An 18598-nucleotide genomic window follows, 5' to 3' on the forward strand; every position below is an offset into this window, starting at 1 on the left:
ACACACACACACAAGCGACTGGCTCGACGTTGGCAGTTGGGTATGAGCTGGTCGACCTTGTGCGGGCGAGCGAGGGACGCAGCCGTGGAGGTGGGAGGAGGAGGTGGATGTTGTTGTTGTTGTGGAGGAGGTGGGGGGGTAACCTTCCTTCAATCTTGTCAACCCGCCATGAGATGAAGAGGAGGAGGTGGTCAGAGAGGCGCGCGTGCCAGAGAAAGCGAGGAAATGCTATTTTTGCCTCAGCTGCGCAGCGTGACTCTCGCGCTAAGAACACCAGCGGCCGCAGAGGTGAAGGGATGCGCTTTTCTCCACACTTTACGCACGCGCGCGCCACCTCTTCCCCTTCTTCTTCCCCCTGGGGTGGGCTGGTGCGATCAGCTGGACGCTATAGGCCACATATGGATCCATAATTCAATCAGGACTCCACACAGCCATCTTATTATTACATATAGCGCCATAAAGAGGGAGGCTTTAATTGACAGAGAAAAACCAGCACTGCATGAAGTAGTTGATCCATCACATAAAAGCAAAATATATACAAGATATACCTTTAATATGTGTTTGAAAAACCTATAAGGACATTTTAACATGAAAACAATCAGAGTTTAAATCCCTCCGTTTGCATAAATGCTGAACTTTAAACTTCTGTCACTGATTAGGACCATAGGCAGACTGTGAGGGAGCCTCTCTGCTCCTTCAGCTCAGCTGACTCCAAATCACTTCAATGTTTATTCAAGAGATTTTTTACTCTGTTAGAGTCTTGGGAGGGAAAAAAAAGTGTTACTATTTTGGGGTTTCAGCCTCCTGCTTTCCTTCTGACGTCCAACATTTATATGATCCAAGGACTCCACAAAAGTGTCTGCTGACCCACAGAATTTAGTGTTGAAGACTTTTTTGGTAAATATTAGGATCTCCTCCTTACATTTGTCTATTGTCTTATCCTTTTTGGGTGTCAGGGGGTTGCTGGAGCCTGTCTCGGCAACTGTGGGGTACACTATGGATAGTCTGTGCCAGGCCGCACAATCACAAATAGAGTCACACCTGAAGGCAATTTAGAGTCACCAATGAAGCATGTTCATGGACTGTGGGATAAAGCTGGAGTGCCCACATACATGAGAAGAACATGTTAATATATATAACAAACATTTATATTAAAACTGCATTTCTGATTATTTTTTATTCAAATCAATGTGAATCGGGGCAGACAAAAAATTCCATTGAAAAAACTTGTATTTGTGATGTAGCTGCTACAATGGGTGGACCACAAGCTCCATTCTGATGCATCCACTTGTAGATAAATAGATCCATGTCCGTCTTCGTTTTTCTCGTCCGAGCTGGCATCTGGCTCAGGGGTTGGAAGCTAGAGAGAGATAGAGTTAAACAAAGGGATGATGGGAAATGAGGGCAGGGTTACTCTGCACCAACACCCACAACTCAGAGATGAAGTTCTCCCGCCCTGAAGAGAAACTATGTCCTAGACGAGGGGTCCAGAACCTGCGGCTCCGGAGCCACATCTGGCTCTTCTACCCCTCCATTGTGGCTCTCTGGTTAAAGAAAAATACAAAGCTTTTAGTTTAATAAAGTAACTTTAAAGTAACGTAAAAACAAAAAAAAAAGTAAAATAACTTATCACCCTGCCAGACTCCAAAGCACAGTAGCCATAGAACTTCATATTTTGACAAATTCCAGTGTTTTAAGTGTGCCCCATGGTTAAATAAATACATTTGATTTGCTGTTTTAATTTTAGATGGTTAGAATTATGAATTTCTGGCCAAGAAGCACAACAAACATTTTAAAAGAACACGTTTTTATTTTCATTGCTGAATTTACACTACCTACCACTAGATTTACTGATCCTATGTGACACAGGAAGTCTTTTATTTTGATAGGAAGTTTGTAAACCTCTGTCAAAAGTTATAAACTGTTTCGTATTTAGGGGGGAAAAATCTCATAAAGTTTGTTTAATTTATGCCAAAAAACAACAGCTTATTTTTATTTCTCATAAAAATAACAATAACATAAATACAAAGTCTTATTTTTCTAAACAGATGTGTGGCTCCTACTGGGTTGTGGTCAGCGAGAAATTGACCTGAATGGCTCTTTAAGTGTTAAAGGTTGCAGACCCCTGTCCTAGACAGATTTTATTTTTATAACTTGAGCTAAAAATGGCAAAATCTTAAATAACAGACCACTGAGAACGCGTTTAAAATAGATCAAAAGATGATTGGAGTGGGACTTTTAACAATTCCAATTTGTAACTAGATATATGAGAAAATGCTGGTGTAAATGCTGTAACCTGAATGTGGCTGCTGAAGATGGTGAAACTGATAGCTAGCAAAAAATGCGGAAGCTTTGCTAAAATATTAGCTAAATGCCAAATTGGTAAAGAAAAAAGCAAAAAAAAAACCAGCTAGCATGATGTTTATATATTAGCTAAACTCCAAATTAGCCTAAAAAACTGGAAAAATGTCTTAATTAGCCAAAAACGGTTAGCATATAGCTAAAATAAAAGTTAATCTCCAAATTACCCTTAAAAAAACAGTAGTTGCTCAACATTTTGATTGGTGTCTATCTGAAAGTGTGTAGAAGTTCATAAGTTTCAAAGTGCACAATGTTCTTGAAGGATTTGACTGATTTCTCATTCATTTTCTATGGGGCATATTTTGCTCAATATTTAAAAAACTATGAATACAAAAAAGCAGTAATATCCTGAACAAGCTGAACGTTTTGATACCAAGATTGCTGAAGTTGTTGAAAATGTGATTGAGTTGTAGTGTCAAAAATCGTACGGAGAGGAGCAGGAGAATCACTAAACAATAAAGTAAACTCTAAGTTGTCCTTGTCTCTGCTTGACTCTTCCTGTAGACCCAGCAGAAGCCGTGGAGATAGGCCTGGCAGCAGGGATGCTCTTTCACCTCGGCTGATCTCTGGATCTTCGGTCCAAACTTCTGGAGTTTTGTGCGCCATTTGACCTGCACTCACTCACTCCACCCCTGGCCCAGCGGCGTGGGCTCTATAAACATCTCCGCTCTTCATCCATATTTCATCCAGGGGGATAAATGAGTGAACCGGGTGGAAGGGAAAGGGCTGGGACATGTACCAGAACCCAGACAGGTGAGGAATTTGCTCCCAGAATTTAGCTTTTATTTTTAGCATTTTATTTTAGCTTTATGCTAGCTGTTTTTGGCTAATATAGAGATTTTTTCTAGTTTTTTAAAGCTAGTTTGGAGTTTAGCTAATATTTAATCATTATGCTAGCTGTTTTTTTTGGCTAATTTTGACATTTTCCAGTTTTTAAACTAATTTGGGGTTTTGCTAATATTGTAGCCTTATGATGGCTGTTTTTTGGTTAATTTAGACATTTTCCAATGTTTAAGCTAATTTGGAGTGTAGCTAATATTTTAGCTTTATGCTAGCTGTTTTTGGCTAATTTAGAGATTTTTCCAGTTTTCTAGGCTAATTTGGAGTTTAGCTAATATTTAAACATCATGCTAGGTGTTTTTGGCTAATTTAGAGATTTTTCCAGTTTTTTTAGGCTAATTTGAAGTTTAGCTAATATTTAAACATCATGCTAGCGGTTTTTGGCTAACTTAGACATTTTCGAATTTTTAAACTAATTTGGAGTGTAGCTAATATTTTAGCAATATGTTAGCTATTTTAGGCTAATTAAGACATTTTTCCAGTTTACTAGGCTAATTTTGAGTTTAGCTAATGTTTTAGCATTATGCTAGCTGCTTTTGGCTTATTCAGATACTTTCCAGTTCAAACAACTCCAGAGTTTAGCTAATATTTTAGGATTATGTTAGCTGTTTTAGGCTAATTTAGACAATTTTCCAGTTGTGTAGGCTAATTTGCAGAGGAAATGGTTTTGTGTGGTCTGAGTGCTCCTCTCCTTCTTTTCCCAGAATGTCCTGGTTCAGTGGTCTCCTAGTTGCCAGAGTGGATGACCGCAAGACTGCGTGGGGGGAGCGCAATGGCAAGAAGTCCAAACGGAAGGGAGGCTCATCTCTCTGCAACCCGCGTTACATGAGCTGTCTGCGGGACCCGGATGCAATGGAGCCCCCTTCCGGAGCCCCCCTCCATCAGCACCACCGCGGAGGGGTGGCCGGGGCCATGGGAGGTGGCGGCAACTTCGGCGTCCGCTGTGGATGGCAGGAGGACCACTACGGCAAAAGGGGAGGGGGTGCAGGAGAAGGAGTGGGGCTGAAATCTGTCAACCTGGGCTTTGAGGATGGGGAGCTGAAAGGAAGGAAAGGAGGCTGTAATGGAGGAAGTGGAGATGTGGGCGACGAGGGTCCCAACGGCGCAGGAGGGGTGATGACAGCTGCGGACTGCTGGCTCAGGGTGGTGCGAGTATTCCAGTCCAAAAAGTTCCAGTCCCGCAAACTGGAGCGCCTATACCAGCGTTATTTCTTTCGGCTGAACCAGAGCTCCTTGACTATGCTCATGGGGGTGCTTGTGATCGTGTGCGGCATCATGCTGACCTTCCACTGTGTCCACGCCGCCCCTCACGTGGCTTATTCCTCTGCCCTTTCGGTGGCGATGGCGCTCTTTATGGCTCTCATGGTAGTTTGCAACCGCAACGGCTTCCACCAGGACTACATGTGGATGGTCAGTTACCTGGTAATCGGAGTTCTGGTGTCGGTACAGGTCTTCGGGGTGCTCATGGTGGCGCCCAGGAGCGCTTCCGAAGGAATCTGGTGGTCTGTGTTCTTCATCTACATCATCTACACTCTGCTGCCTGTGAGGATGAGGGCTGCGGTGCTGAGCGGTGCCGTGCTGTCCATCATACACGTGGTCACCACCTGGCAGATCAACCAGGAAGACAAGTTCCTCTGGAAACAAGTAAGAGAAGCTTGATGCTGGAATCTCTTTTTGTTCCTTGAATGTCTTCTGAGCTGAAATGGGTGGAGGCCAGTCCTATTTGTTTTCTGGCACACCTTCTGATGGTAAATATGTTTTACACATGCGTGAGATCGTTTTAAACATTGAAGCTTAAAATGTTCTTCCAATCTCAAGCTTAAATAAAAAGAAGTGCTATTGCAATGAATGACTGTCAGGAGTTTTAAAACTTAACAGTTTTAACACCCCTATATCAACACAAGTATGCATTCTTTTCAAACTAAAACAAAAAAGGCTTTTCTGCACAAGAAAAAGATTTATAAGGTTGTTTTGACACTCAGGCGAAAATAATTTTTTATTTTTGGCAAATTTGTGTTGAAATACTTTCCTTTTTTGGCATATAGCAGGAGTGAAAACACTTTTTCGGCACGCAAGCTACATTTTGAAACAACAGGCTCCAACAGATCTACAGGATTTATTATGACAAGCAGATTTTAAAGTGGATCCGACTAGGATTACAACATGACATGAAGTTTCTCTGACATTTTTCATTTTAAATGTCAATTTGGACCTGTGTGTTCCTATGTCAAACACATTGAATCGCACGGTGTTCTGACCACAATAACATTCTGTCTGCGTTCTGTTCGATGTTCTGACCTCGGGTCAGTCAAGAAATTACACATTAGAAGGTTAGGAGTGTGATGCTGAACGCTCACACCTTTCTGGAGTTTAGGAAGAGGTCCATATTTGGAGCATAGCGGTTGGTGTGGCGGAAACACCAATGTTCAGTGATGTATGTATCAGAGGATGTTCCTTATAGCTATCAATCAAGTGGCGTGCTTCATGGTGAGAATGATGATTGGTTGATGGCATTAAAAAAAATATACATCTGTATTTTTAATTTTATTTTGATGGCCTACAATCTACCCACATATCCTTCCTGATTGACCGGTCAATCGCTGTATGTATTGGCCTCCCCTGGCTTATTATAACTGTTACATCCATTCATAAGGACTCATTCTTCACTTAAAGATATAATCAAACAAAACGTGACCTTTTCTGCTTAGAATCTTCCTGCCACACCACAATGAAGAGAGATGTTAATACAGATTCTCCAGTTAATTACTTTTTGTTTGTTTTCGTTGTCTGTATTTAGGACAGAAAGTTCAAGTCGAATTCAAGGCAAAGAGATTGGATGTTGTGATCAATATTTACAGATAGGATCTCTGTCACAAACTCTGTCTCGGTTAGTCATGATGAGAATTATTCCAAGCGTCGTTCCACCTTTTGAGGTGTAGTTTTTCCTTGTTAAGCTAGGTGTACACTGGATGTGTGACGCTCTAAACATGCTAAACGTTTAGCCCATGGTGTTCACACTGGACAATTATTTCCTTTTATTACATTTTTCTACTGTTTATTGACACATGCAGTGGTTAGGTTGACTAATTTCAGTTTCAAATAATTTTCTTAGTTTAAACTGTGCTTTTCTGGTTTTGAATCTGAAATTTTCAGCTTTGAAACTTTTGGGGCCTGTTCTGGGGCTTGGGGGCGGGGCTAACATGAAGGACCAATCAAAATTGATGAGGTTGGTAACCTCAGTCGTGGTGCATTCACTGACTCTGGGAACTTGAAAAAACACAGTCAGAAAATGTCTGTATTGTCTGTACTATCATAATCTTGTGTTGTCCCAAGACGGTCATAAAAAGCAGAGTTTTATCGCGTACAATCGGACGGGTTCAAAGCACTGTTTTGTGTTGTCACATATGGCCGTTGAAAAAGGCGTTATACTTGATTAAAATTGGTAAGACCAAGGTGTTATATTATATATTTAGCCTTTTTTGGGGAGTTAGAGTCTACGGCAGACACAGTGGTTTCGTGTTTCTTTTGAATTTTGCTCCAGACTTTTTCTTTCTCAGCTCTATTCCAAAATATGAAAGACTTCCAACCTGGCACAAACCACAGCTATTCATTTCTCCTCCATGATCAATTTTTAAAATTGCCGTAACTTTTGTGATTTTAAAGAGACGCTGTCTGATTGGTCAAAATTCGACCTGGCATGTTCAGTGACCACACGCTGTCCCTAAAAGAGTCTTAAAAATGTCAAAATTAGACATTTTCGCTGAAAGGTTTATGTTCTTTAATTTACAGCAACTTTTCAACCATTAACACGATCAACGTAATTCCAGAAGAATCTGAAGGAGAAAAGCGGCTCGTCGTACGAGCCGCTTTTCTCCTTCAGATTCTTCTGGAATTACGTTGATTGTGTTGATAAGTTGTAGTACGTTAAATATTTTGATCTAACCATCACCGGTGACACCTTAGGTGTTAAAGGGTTAAGTCAAATAGATGATACGTCAATTCCACAGGAAGTTTTTGTCTATGAAAAAGGGGAAAAGTAAAGTTCAGTCCATTACGTTGAAGGCAGTTTTAAATCATCTGTTTGACAGCTAGAACTGTTTACTCAAAAAGACAATGCCTTTTTATTTTAAAGATTAATTTGGCAAAAATTAGGAAAATTTAAAACTTCAATACCATTTTATTTCTCAAAAAGTTCTCAGAAATGCAAACCTTCTTAACTGAGTTTCCTAGAAAGTACAAACAAAGGTGTAAACATGGCCGCTGGTAAAGGTGTTTTCAAGCACACCCAGCTGCAGCTGAAACATGATATTTATGATGGGTTGAGGGGGGGGCAGCGTGTGAACCAGCGATGGCGACACTACAGTGTAAATTGCTCCGCTGTGATTTGTCACCACGTTGTATTTGTGGCTTGTGGGTCCGGCTGCACAGTGTGTTGTTTGTGCGTCATGCCAAGGACCTGGGGGCTCGCTGAAGGTCAGTGGGCTGAACGAGGAGCTCTCTGGCTGGACGGCAGCATGCCTGTTCTGGTGTGTGACAGTGGGAGAAAAGAAGCATGATATAAAGCGGTATCACTCAGGTCTCTGTGCGCACGCACAAGGGACTCTTTGTACTTTTTTCTCCAAGGGTGGGGTGACAGGGGGTTAGGCCAGGCGAGGGGACGGCTGGGTGACCGTCTTCTGTACCGTCTCTGCCATTTTTTTTTGCAACTGTCATGTCCTCAGGGAAGAGTTACCGCGAAACGTATTAGGAAAGCCACTGTACCAAAACAATGGGGGGATATCAGCCGTCATTATCACTGATTGTCACTAGAATGTGTTAGAGCTATGCATTCATTCAGATATCCTTTCACGTGCTCGGTTATATAAAACCGTTCCCACCAAACACGTCTGCAATTGTTAATTATACATTAATTGCTGGGCTAAAAGACTGTATGGAGGCTCCATGGGAATTCAGTAATTGCGGTGTGCTCTCCTCTCCAACATCCTGCGTGATATAGTAGGAGGATAATCCATCACACATCCAACATTGTTTGCCATCGTTACGTGAATGAACGCCATAAGATAGCTGCAGCCCAGCAGTGCGGAGTACAGCCCCATCAATCACCGCTTCACTATTGTGCACAAGTGTTTCCTCTTTCTCCGATAACTCATTAACCCCTCCGGGTTTATGTCCGTCTTGATTGGGTTGAAGGGATTCTTGTGTTGAAAGGAGGAATCCTTCTTTCTCAGGTTTGGAGTTGATGGTTTTCCCTCCTCATTGGGGATTTGATCTTTCATGATGACTTTCTCTTGTCTTGATAAATGTAAATTATAATTATATCTTTAAATCATATCCTTTTTGGTGTTGAAACTTGCTCAAATTTGGACGCCACACTCTAGAAAGAAAGAACAGAGGCATACCAGTAAGTTAAAAAGAAAGAAAACCGGCTAGTCCTGACAGTCTTCCATATATAACAAGCGTGGCCACCGCCCTTTAAAACCCATTCCTAAAAAGCCTGTGGGCCTTTTTCTTTTATGCTTAGACTACTTTGATCTTTATTAACTATTCATTTGATTTCACACTGGGCTGTTTTGTGGGCACCAGAGTTTATTTTCTCTGAATAATTTGTGTGAATTGGTAAGTGTTAAAGCCCTTCTGAGGTGTGGTGTAAAGCCAAACTATTGAACTCCGGTGTTGTCCATTAGCACTGTGAATGCAGACAGTCTTTAGTGTACAAAAGGAGCTCCAGGTGCAACATTTTGTGTCCTTTAGTTCTTTTTTTTATTTTTAAAAAGTTCCCAGTGGTTTTTTAAGTATGATTATGAAGTGTTACCCAAAGTAAAGAAACCGGTTTCATTTTTTAAGACATAGTTTCTACGGAGCTGAGGAGTTCATCTGAACTTTAACCCTATAATGATATCCCATCATTCCTTTGTTTAGACTCTCTCCCACTAGCTTACAAGTCCTAACAACCCCAAGCTAACATTAGCGTAGCATAAAAAGAAACGGTTATACAGCTGTGCAGTTTTGAGCCGGATGGCAGCTCAGACGAGGAAAATGAAGGCGTTAATGGATCTATTTGCCAGCAAGTGGATGCTTCTGAATTGGAGCAGACAAGGGATGCTGTGGCCCGCCCACAGGAGTTCAAACTGTGGGTTTTCATCTGCCCCTGATCCAATATGATTTGAATAAAGAAATACAGTTTTAATCTTAAATTATTTTATGTATACCCTCCATTATGAGAAAAATGCTACAAGAACATGTTAAAAACATAAAAAATAAGGTTTTCATTGAAGCGATTCTTTAAGTTATAGTCACATGCTCCCATATGAGGGTTTTGGGTTGTCCGGGCAAGCAGAGGGTCATAGAGAGCTGTGGTCTGCTTAAGTTGCATCATAAGGTGAGTGCAGTTGTGTCTTTGAGTTTCCTTAAGGCCCGTTGAAAATGGAAGATACAATTGTCATGTATGTGCTAAAGGTTACGCAAAGTATTTGTCGGGATAATGCAGGGAGTACACACTTAAGACGTTGTATGGTGCCCGGCCTTATGCCACGCTCTAGTCGTTAGTCAGAACTTTCTTACGGCTTGATATGGGGTATCTGTGGAGGATCAATGGGCAATCCCGTAAAGAGCCCGCTAGCATGGGGTTGTCACGTGAACGGCACTCAAGGGCCTCTTGGGCAGTCTGCAGGATTTGGATGGTCAGGAAAAAACCAAACGACACCTCTGCATCTTACCCTCACTTACCCTTTGGTGTTGTATGTGTTCACTACTGCAACATGCCTGTAGAAAAAAATGTGCACCAACATTTAGCTATTAAACACATCAGGGTTCACTTGCAACTAATCAAGACCTTAGTTTCCATCCGGACCAGAGTTTGCTGGTTTGGGTCACCAAAGAATTGACAAATTTTCTTATAATACCTGAAAACAAATGAGCTCCAATGTGTACCAGTGTACCCAGTTGTTTTTTTGTTGAGAACCTTGCACAGATCAGTTCACAGATGTGTTTTGAGAGCGTCTTTAGTTTTACTCCCAACGCCACAACTGAGTTCAGATTTGATATTATTGTCATTATTTCCTATTTACAGTTTGTATGTGGTAATGGGGACGAGGGCTTGCCCGTTCGGGAACGACAGAGACACATGAAGATGTGAGGACAGCTTGTTGAGAGTTTCTCTACAAGAAGGGTCATCAGGAATGTGAAAAAAACCTCAAAATCCCAAAGCAGTCGAGACAGACTCAAACATTCTCTTTAGGGCCTTTTCACATTTAAAACTAAACAAGTTCTATTTGCAAGTCCGTTCATGTGAGATCTCACCAGTGAGGCTGTATGTTTTCCTAGTGACAACAGCTTGAACACAGTAAGTTTGATCAATATTTTGTCATCTTAAATTAATGAATTTAAAATACACCTCTGCATCTTAGAATTTTTTACCAGAATTTTTACTTAAATTCTCATAACCTCTTAAGACCTGAGCTAACATTTCATCTAACAAATGTTTTCACAGGGTTCAAGTTAAGTAGAATTAACTACTATGGTAATATAACCTCATGATGTCATGTCTCCGCATGTGGACGCCAGGTCTCAGGAGGTTAAGGCCATTTCTTCCTATAATTAGATGATAACTTAAAAACAGGAGGACAACAACAAAATATATAAAAGCTGTCAGTGAATGGAAAGTTTTGCAGTAAATAATTTGAATGTTTGCTGCTTTATTTAACTCTTCAGCACCTGAGGAGTCATCATTGACGCTTAAACAAAACATTTTTAACATACTGTAACTTTTCAACTGTTAACACGATAATTCCAGCAGAATTCCAGAAGTGACTCACATCGCTTTTTTCTTCAGAATCTGTTGGAATTACATTGATAGCGGTTGAAAAGTTCCAGTAAACTGGAAATATTGCATTACTTGTGATAATGCTAGTGTGAATACTTTTTGCTGAAAGTAGTTGCTGAAGCTTTTTACTGACACAGTTTAATTGCTGAAGGGATTTTAAATGCAAAAGCTATTTGCATAATGTTAAATTTGCTGAAAGACTGGAAATTTTGTTTAGGTACAATGAAAGAGCACTGAAGTTGACCTAAATTTCTGAAAAAATGTATTAAAATTGCTTAAAAATCCCCAATACATGCCATTTAAAAATAAAATGTGTTTTGCTTATATGAACTAAACTTCAAATTAGCCCAAAAAAACCTTAGTAGATGCCAAATTAGCCAAAAAAAGCTAGCTTGTTGCTTAAATACCAAACTCCAAAGTAGACTAAAATTCCTTAGTAAAATAAATGAGTTAAAAACGTTAGCCTGTTGCTAAAATAGAAGCTAAACTCCAAATTAGTATAAAGAACCTCAGAAAATGCCAAATTAGCTAAAAATGCTAGCTCATTTCTTAAATGCTAGCTAAACTCCAAAATAACCTATAATTCCTCAGTAAACTAAATTACTCAAAAACGTTAGCATGTTGCTAAAATAGAAGCTAAACTCCAAATTAGCCTATAAAACCCCAGTAGATACAAATTAGGCAAAACAAGTTTAGAATGTTGCTAAAATATCAGGTAAACTCAAACTTTTTGAAAATTCCTATAAAAGATAAAAACATAGCCCATGTATATATTTAAAGTTTTGTTGATAATCCACTTAATATTTTGAAATGTGAAGACTTTCTCATTCATTTCCTACAGGGGCATATTTTGCTCAATATTTCAAGAGCTATAAAGTTTATAAATACCAAAAATGTCATGTCCTGAACGAGCTGAACGTTTTGATATCAAGATTGCTTAAATCATTGATAGTGAGATTGAGTTTTTACGGGTCAAAAACGTACGTAAAAGAGCAGGAGAATCACTATAGTGTGAACATTCACACAATTAAAGAATATAAACACTGGAGCTCTGGTGTCAAAGGGTTAATATAAAATATCAAGTGACTATTTTTTAAAATTCTTATTAGACATAATTATTAGAGATAACAAAATTGAAACAAATGGATGTTTTGATTCATTTATTCACATTTAAGATCTAGAAAAATATCAAATATTACCATTTTTAATAAAAGTATTTTTATTTTCTTGATAACTTTATGTTGTTTTTCTTTCTGTTGTTCGAGTTTGTGCAAGAATCTTCAAGTTTGAATTTTTTGGCACAACCTAAAAAAGCTTGTTACACATTTCTTTCTGTTTTTGGAGCTTTTAAAAAACTCCATTATCCAAAATTCAGACCCGTTTGCATAGACTGGAAAAACATCGTCTGCTGGTGGACTTGTCGGACGTCAGCTTCACTCAGCTGCTAATCCTCATGTCCGCATGTTACCAAGTTTTGTAATTGCTTGTTGAAATCAATTAGCTGTAACGGTACGGTCCGTGCGCGCGTACATGCGTGCTTCCCCCTGCTTTGTTGTGGTTGATCCCTTCCTTTCTGGTTGCTGTTGAATTTCCATCAGTGCTGCAGCTGTTTGGGAAGTTTCAGCACCCAACAGCCGTCCTTCCCGCGTGCCCGCCGTTGTTCCTTCGGACATGGCTCGTGTTACAAAGTCACACGCTGGTCACTGCTGATAAGCTGTTCAATGACTATTTCTTTCTAGATTTGGTCACATTCTTCACCGCCTGAGATATTTGCTTTATGGCCCCTGACAATGGCTTGCATTGTTGCATGGGACGTTGTTGACACAAGTGCTGTGAGAGGTCAAACTCTGGCTCCTAAAAATCCCAGAGGCCTCTTGGTGTTTCTGCAAACTGTTGCGTCACACAGGACGGTCTTATCAGAGCCTGCGTCAGAGCGCCACGCAGATCACTCCGTCCCCCTTTTTCTCTCTGAACACCCATTTGTGCTGTCGCACACCTTGACACAGGCAGGTTGTTGTCAATCCCAAATGAGATCTCTAGAAGTTTATTGCTTTTTTTGTAGGTGATTTCAGAAAATGCAACCCGATATATCTTTAAGATGCATGGAGAGTTAGGATTTGAAAAGTGTGATTCAACAAAAATGACCTTTTTAGGCGAGTTCTCGATTTTTCTCCTGAGAACAGACAAACTTCTGTCCAAACGAATTAACCGTATTGGGTGACCCCACAGCTTCTCCGTGCTGTGGAACAACATCGTGTACTTCCTGCCAGATCTGGAAGGAGCTGTCACCTTGTGATGAGGAGTAGTAAGAGTTACTGCAGAACAGAAAGCGTGGTACGAAAGAAAGAAGAATCTGTGAGGCGGGGCACCAGGTTGAGAATCTGATATTCTCCCCACGCACTCCTCGCACAGCCTCCTTGATAAATAATTTGTGTCTTTAACTCGGCTGCAGCATCTTAACGAGGATACCTGTCACATGCACAGTTGCACACAACCAGGATGCTGGAATATTTTAAGATTTAAAAAAAAATCCACAAATTTGTTTAAGAAATTGAATCCTAAATAGTTTTTTCCCCCCTCATATTTATGAACCGTTTAAATTATAAACCTGTATGAACGTACACTCACACACAGCATCATCCATCCAACCTAGGAGCTCTGGGAAAGGAGTTATCACTCCTTCACCATCACTTCAGAGGCTTGCGGGGAATAAACAGCATAACAAAGTGTCTCCGTCAGTACTCCTGTTTAGTTGGTCAAGCTGTTGCCATGGAAACAACTACAGCTCAAGCAGTCAAGACCCAGTTTGGTAACTGCTGCCTGAAGTAACAATAATAAAAGAGAAAAAAAAGGCTTTGAAAAACCAGGTCAAACTTGCAGCTGAGAAACAAAACGGTTTTTGGAGGACGAGAAAACGTGAATTCTGGGAGTTTATAATTAAACATGGTGGCGATGAGGCCATATGAGAGGGGGTGGTGGGGAGTCGAGAGGGAGAAACACACAGGATGTCGTCAGCTCTTGGTGTTAGCGGCGTGACCGCGTAACCATCGCTGCTGCTGACAACTTTGGTATAGAAAAATAAGCTTTTCTTTTCCAGCGAGCTTTCTATTTTTATGCTGATTTTGTTGGTATTTCTCAACAAAAACGCACTTGCAACTCCAGTGCTAGAAAGCTTGGCTATTCACACTCTCTCTGCAGAAGTCACACCCGCCTGCTTGCCAACAGAAATGTGTGGTGTGTGATTCTTCAGTGTTAGGACCCCCAGCTTGTCCCAAACTGTGTTTACAGAAACACAACTGAAGAATGAGGGGGTTCTGCGATGGACTGCCAAGCTGTCCTGGGTGCACCCGAAAGTTGCTGGGTAGGCTCCAGCAACCTTATGATCATATAATGAGGATAGATGGATGGAAGGAAGGAGGAGCAAGTCGTTGCTGTTGAGTGAGTGCAGATGGAAACTCTCAGGAGGAATCCTTAACCGGTCTTTCCTCAACTGAATGAAGTCTTTTTTTTTTTAAGAAACAAATGCACATAGTTGGCTGTGTTGATAAAATTGATCAGGATTGATTTAAGCTTAATAGATCAATAATCTATCTATTAAAGTAGAGATCTAACCCATAAAGCTAAACTCCACTAGCTTGATGCTAATGTATAATGGGATTTCCAATAGGATGGCTAATGCTAGCGCTCAGTCGAACTAAGCACTCATTGCTGACTAAACATCTTTATATATTCATAGGTATGAACTCTTTTAAGGAAATATTTAAAAAAAATAAACTATTTGTGTTTTAAAACACTGGTTGTGTCCGAATTCTCCCCCCCATCACTATATAGTGCGTTCGCCATTTTCTAGTGCAGTCCGAATCTACTAATTTCAAATCGAGTGCACTCAAAATTTCCCAGAAGTCTTTGCAAAAAAACTATCATACATCGATGGTCACGAGATTTAGACCACAATGCATTGCGGTTGAACAATTTAGAACAAAAAAACTTGTTTAAATGCTATATTTGACGAACCGATCCACATTTTCACCATCAGTACACAGTGAAGTCATAAATAAACACAGTAAAAGTTCGTTTTTATTCAATTTTCACTTTGTGAAATCGATGACGTCAAATCCGGTGTTTAGAAAACAAAAGAAAAGTAGTAAGCATCGTGTCCGAATTACCTTTAAAATCCAGGGCACTGTATAGTCCCGCACTATAAAGTTTTTAATAGTTAGGGGGGAATTCGGACACAGTGACAGTTTTTTGCTCATTCTTCTTCTTCTGGAATAAACTGTAATACTAGGGTGCGATCGCCACCTAGTGGCCAAACTGAAACGCCCTCCAGGAGAGACGGAACAATTGTTGGAGCTTCTCTGTTTGAGAAACCATATAACACTGTATGCTATTAACAATCTCATTTTGATTTCAATAATAAATGTTACAGTAAGGGAACTGTGTCAGATTAATGAGAATATCTTCAATATATATATATAGATAGATTTCTAAACAAATGTGTAAATCGTGTAAACTCAAAAGTGAATTGAATCAAAGTGAATTGGGTAGAGCGATATTAAAAGTAATCTTTGTTATGAAGCTTTTATAAAATCTTCTTTAACATTTCTACATGTTTTAATTCAATTTTCTGGACTGGTTTTCCCTGTTTGTTTCGTATTTTATTATGATTACAATTTTTACCTTTATTTTCATGATTTATTCTTTTTATGTAACCCGCTTTCAGGTGTTGTGCAAGTTGCAGACTGCAACAGGAAAAGTAAATAAAGTTGAATTTGAATTTAAATTCAAATGATTCCTCAAAGCAGTTCAGAAACCGCCTGTTGGAGCACACGTATATATACATGTGTGTGTAAACCCACTCCCGGTATAAGATGAATAGGATGGTTGTGCTCCAAAAGAGCAGTGGAAAATCAGCTTTCTCTGTAATTACATACTTGACATTTGGAGTTTAAAATAAAACCCTGATTTGCGTTTCAACAAATGTGGTCCAGAAGGGTGCTCTTTTTTTGTCCAAATGACACTGTTTCATGTCAGCGGCACAGATGACAGTATTTAGAGACTAAGAATAACTGAGAATGAGTCTGTTCTGGAAACTTCCTGGAAAACGGTTTCCAAAGTCAGTGTTGTCTAGTCCAGATTCACAAGACCAGGGAAATCACAGAGATATTAGATTTGTACAGTTTTATACACTCTAAAATATTCCTCTTTTTGCTTAGAAGTTCTTCTCTGATGGGACACATAATCACCACAGGAGCAGACATTTTACTCCAGACAGACGGCGTGAAGGGGTGAGGCAGCGGAGCGGGCAGGCGGGGTTCACTATTTATCTGTGGATGTGCTGCTGGTCATTTCAGATAAGGACATGTGAGCTGTGTGCAGACATGAAGCTCACACTGAGTACACAGAGCTACCTGGAACCAAACACACATGCAAGTCTCTTTGAGAGGACTGAATTGATGGGGAAATTGCTGCTCAGGGTAAAATAAAAAAAAGGTTAGTTGACACAAAGTAAGCCTTCTCTGACTTCCCATCACCCCTTTGTTTAGCTAGCTTACAGCCCCTCACACCCCTAACCTATTATTACCAGTGCTACTAAAATAGTACGCCAGATTCCAACTCAGATGAGGAAAACAAAGACGTACACGGATCTATTTGTCTGCAAGTGAATGCATCGGAATATAGCAAAGTATGGAGTGTGTAGATTTTATACGAGCTTTTTCGAACTGCAATTTATTCATCTGCTCCCGATTCACAGCAATTTGAATAAAAAAATACTCAGAATTGCAATTTTAATCTCAATTTTCTTTATATATGTCCTCCATCATCAGAAAAATGCTGCAAGAATATGTTAAAAAACACCAAAAACACACTTTTAATCAGAATTGGTCTTTAAATGCCATGAAAAAGCGAGGCACTTTGGACCTGTTAAACCAATAATAAAAAGGAAGCCATTTTTGTGCTGTTAAACAATAAAAAGCTGCAGATTTGTTGCTGTCAGAGTGACTATCAATGCACATTTCTTAACTATTAACCTCATTTACAACCACATGGTTATCAAAGACACATGGAGGGGCCAGAAACTGTGTAAAAAACGAATTATCAAAGAAAAATAACCTTTGATAGTGCAGTGACAATGAATGCTCAAAGACTAAAAATCATAAATACAACTTTTCTATACTGGAGTGTCTCTCTAGGCCTCATTCAGCCTGAAAACTTTGGGATTTTCCGGGGAACTTTTGCCTGCCTCTTGCCGTTAAACCTGGCATGAGTGGGAAGTCTGTGTTTAGTTAAAAGCTTTGCAAATGTTTGTCCAGGCGCCGTCTTTCACAAAGGCTCAACCTGCAGCCGAACAAAAGCTTTGTGCTGAGGTGCGATCCTCAGCTGGGCGCCCACCGTCCTCGCTCATCCGTTATCAGGATTTTAGGGAAGAACCACCTTCGCTGTCACAAAGGTCACATGGTTGATTCATCCACAGAACTCTTGATCATGTTTTTGTTTTTGGCTTGACCTCAAGTGAAAAGTGCGTGACTGACCAAAAGGGCACATAGATATGAAATCAATCCGCATTCATGTTGGATCAAACTCCATTCAGCAATGATATTTTTTATGTAATCAAATGTTAGTGTTATCAAATGTTAGAAAAAACACAAAAAACTTTCAAAAACTTTAAGTATTTTATTTAAGTTTTATTTTAAACATTAAGCAACATATAAACACTATAAAGTTGCTAAGTAAGCTTTTGTTTTTGGCATACTGTATATGTTAGTATTATGAACTGATCATTTCCTATATTTTGGCCAGATTTAAAGTTTTTTTGACTTGTTGATATTTGGAAATATAACAAATTTTTCCAATTTAACAAGGACATTTTTATGTTTTTGAATAAATTTACCTCAATTATACCTGTTCTTTACTTGTTAATTGATAGATTATTTAAAAATAATGCATCCAGACTTCATTTAACTATAAATGTATGAATTAAAAAAAAAGAATTAGTTAAGGGATGTTTAATCTGTGGTCATGAATTCAGGAGTTTATGCAAAAACATAATTTAGAAGCAAGAAAATCATTGAAAAGTCAAGAGAGTTTCCTTTTGTAGCATAAACTTTGCTGCACTTTAATTTTAAATTGTAATTTTCCAATTATTTTGTTTTGTTTTATAATGTTTTGCATCATATGCTGCTGACCTTTTGGCTAGGTCACCTTTATAAAAAAGATCTTGATATCAATGGGTTTTTTCCTGGTTAAGTAAAAGTTATTTAAAAAAATACAGTAAAGTTCTGCAAATATTTGAATTTTTCTGAACTTCAAAAAGAAAAAATATGAACTGCATTGAATTGCAGATTACACATCAACAGTTGTGGATTGCTGTTGGAATGGAGTTTTATGACGATCAAAACTTTGTCTAAAGGTTACTAATCATTACTTATCACCTGGGTCAGTTTACACTTTAGCTGCTCATGAAGATCACATAGTGGTTATAAATGGAGGAGAATTTTGATCTCTTCTACAATCTTGAATGTTTTCTATATTTACTTTCATTTTAATTTGATCTAAAACAGTTTAGTTGTGTTT

At 39.3% G+C, this 18598-nt stretch overlaps 1 protein-coding gene across 2 annotated transcripts in view; it reads left to right on the forward strand.

Moving 5' to 3' along the window:
• Positions 1-18598, forward strand: part of LOC112158993 (adenylate cyclase type 6) — a 49959-nt gene that overhangs the window by 1130 nt on the left and 30231 nt on the right. For both annotated transcript variants that reach the window (XM_024292739.2, XM_024292738.2), the window contains 2 exons: positions 2866-3114; positions 3906-4845. In XM_024292739.2, the coding sequence (XP_024148507.1) occupies positions 3095-3114; positions 3906-4845 (960 nt within the window). In that variant the 5' untranslated portion in view covers positions 2866-3094. The remainder of the gene's footprint in view (positions 1-2865; positions 3115-3905; positions 4846-18598) is intronic.

The sequence above is a fragment of the Oryzias melastigma genome, linkage group LG7 (assembly GCF_002922805.2).
Source record: "Oryzias melastigma strain HK-1 linkage group LG7, ASM292280v2, whole genome shotgun sequence".
NCBI classification, from domain to species: Eukaryota; Metazoa; Chordata; class Actinopteri; order Beloniformes; family Adrianichthyidae; genus Oryzias; species Oryzias melastigma.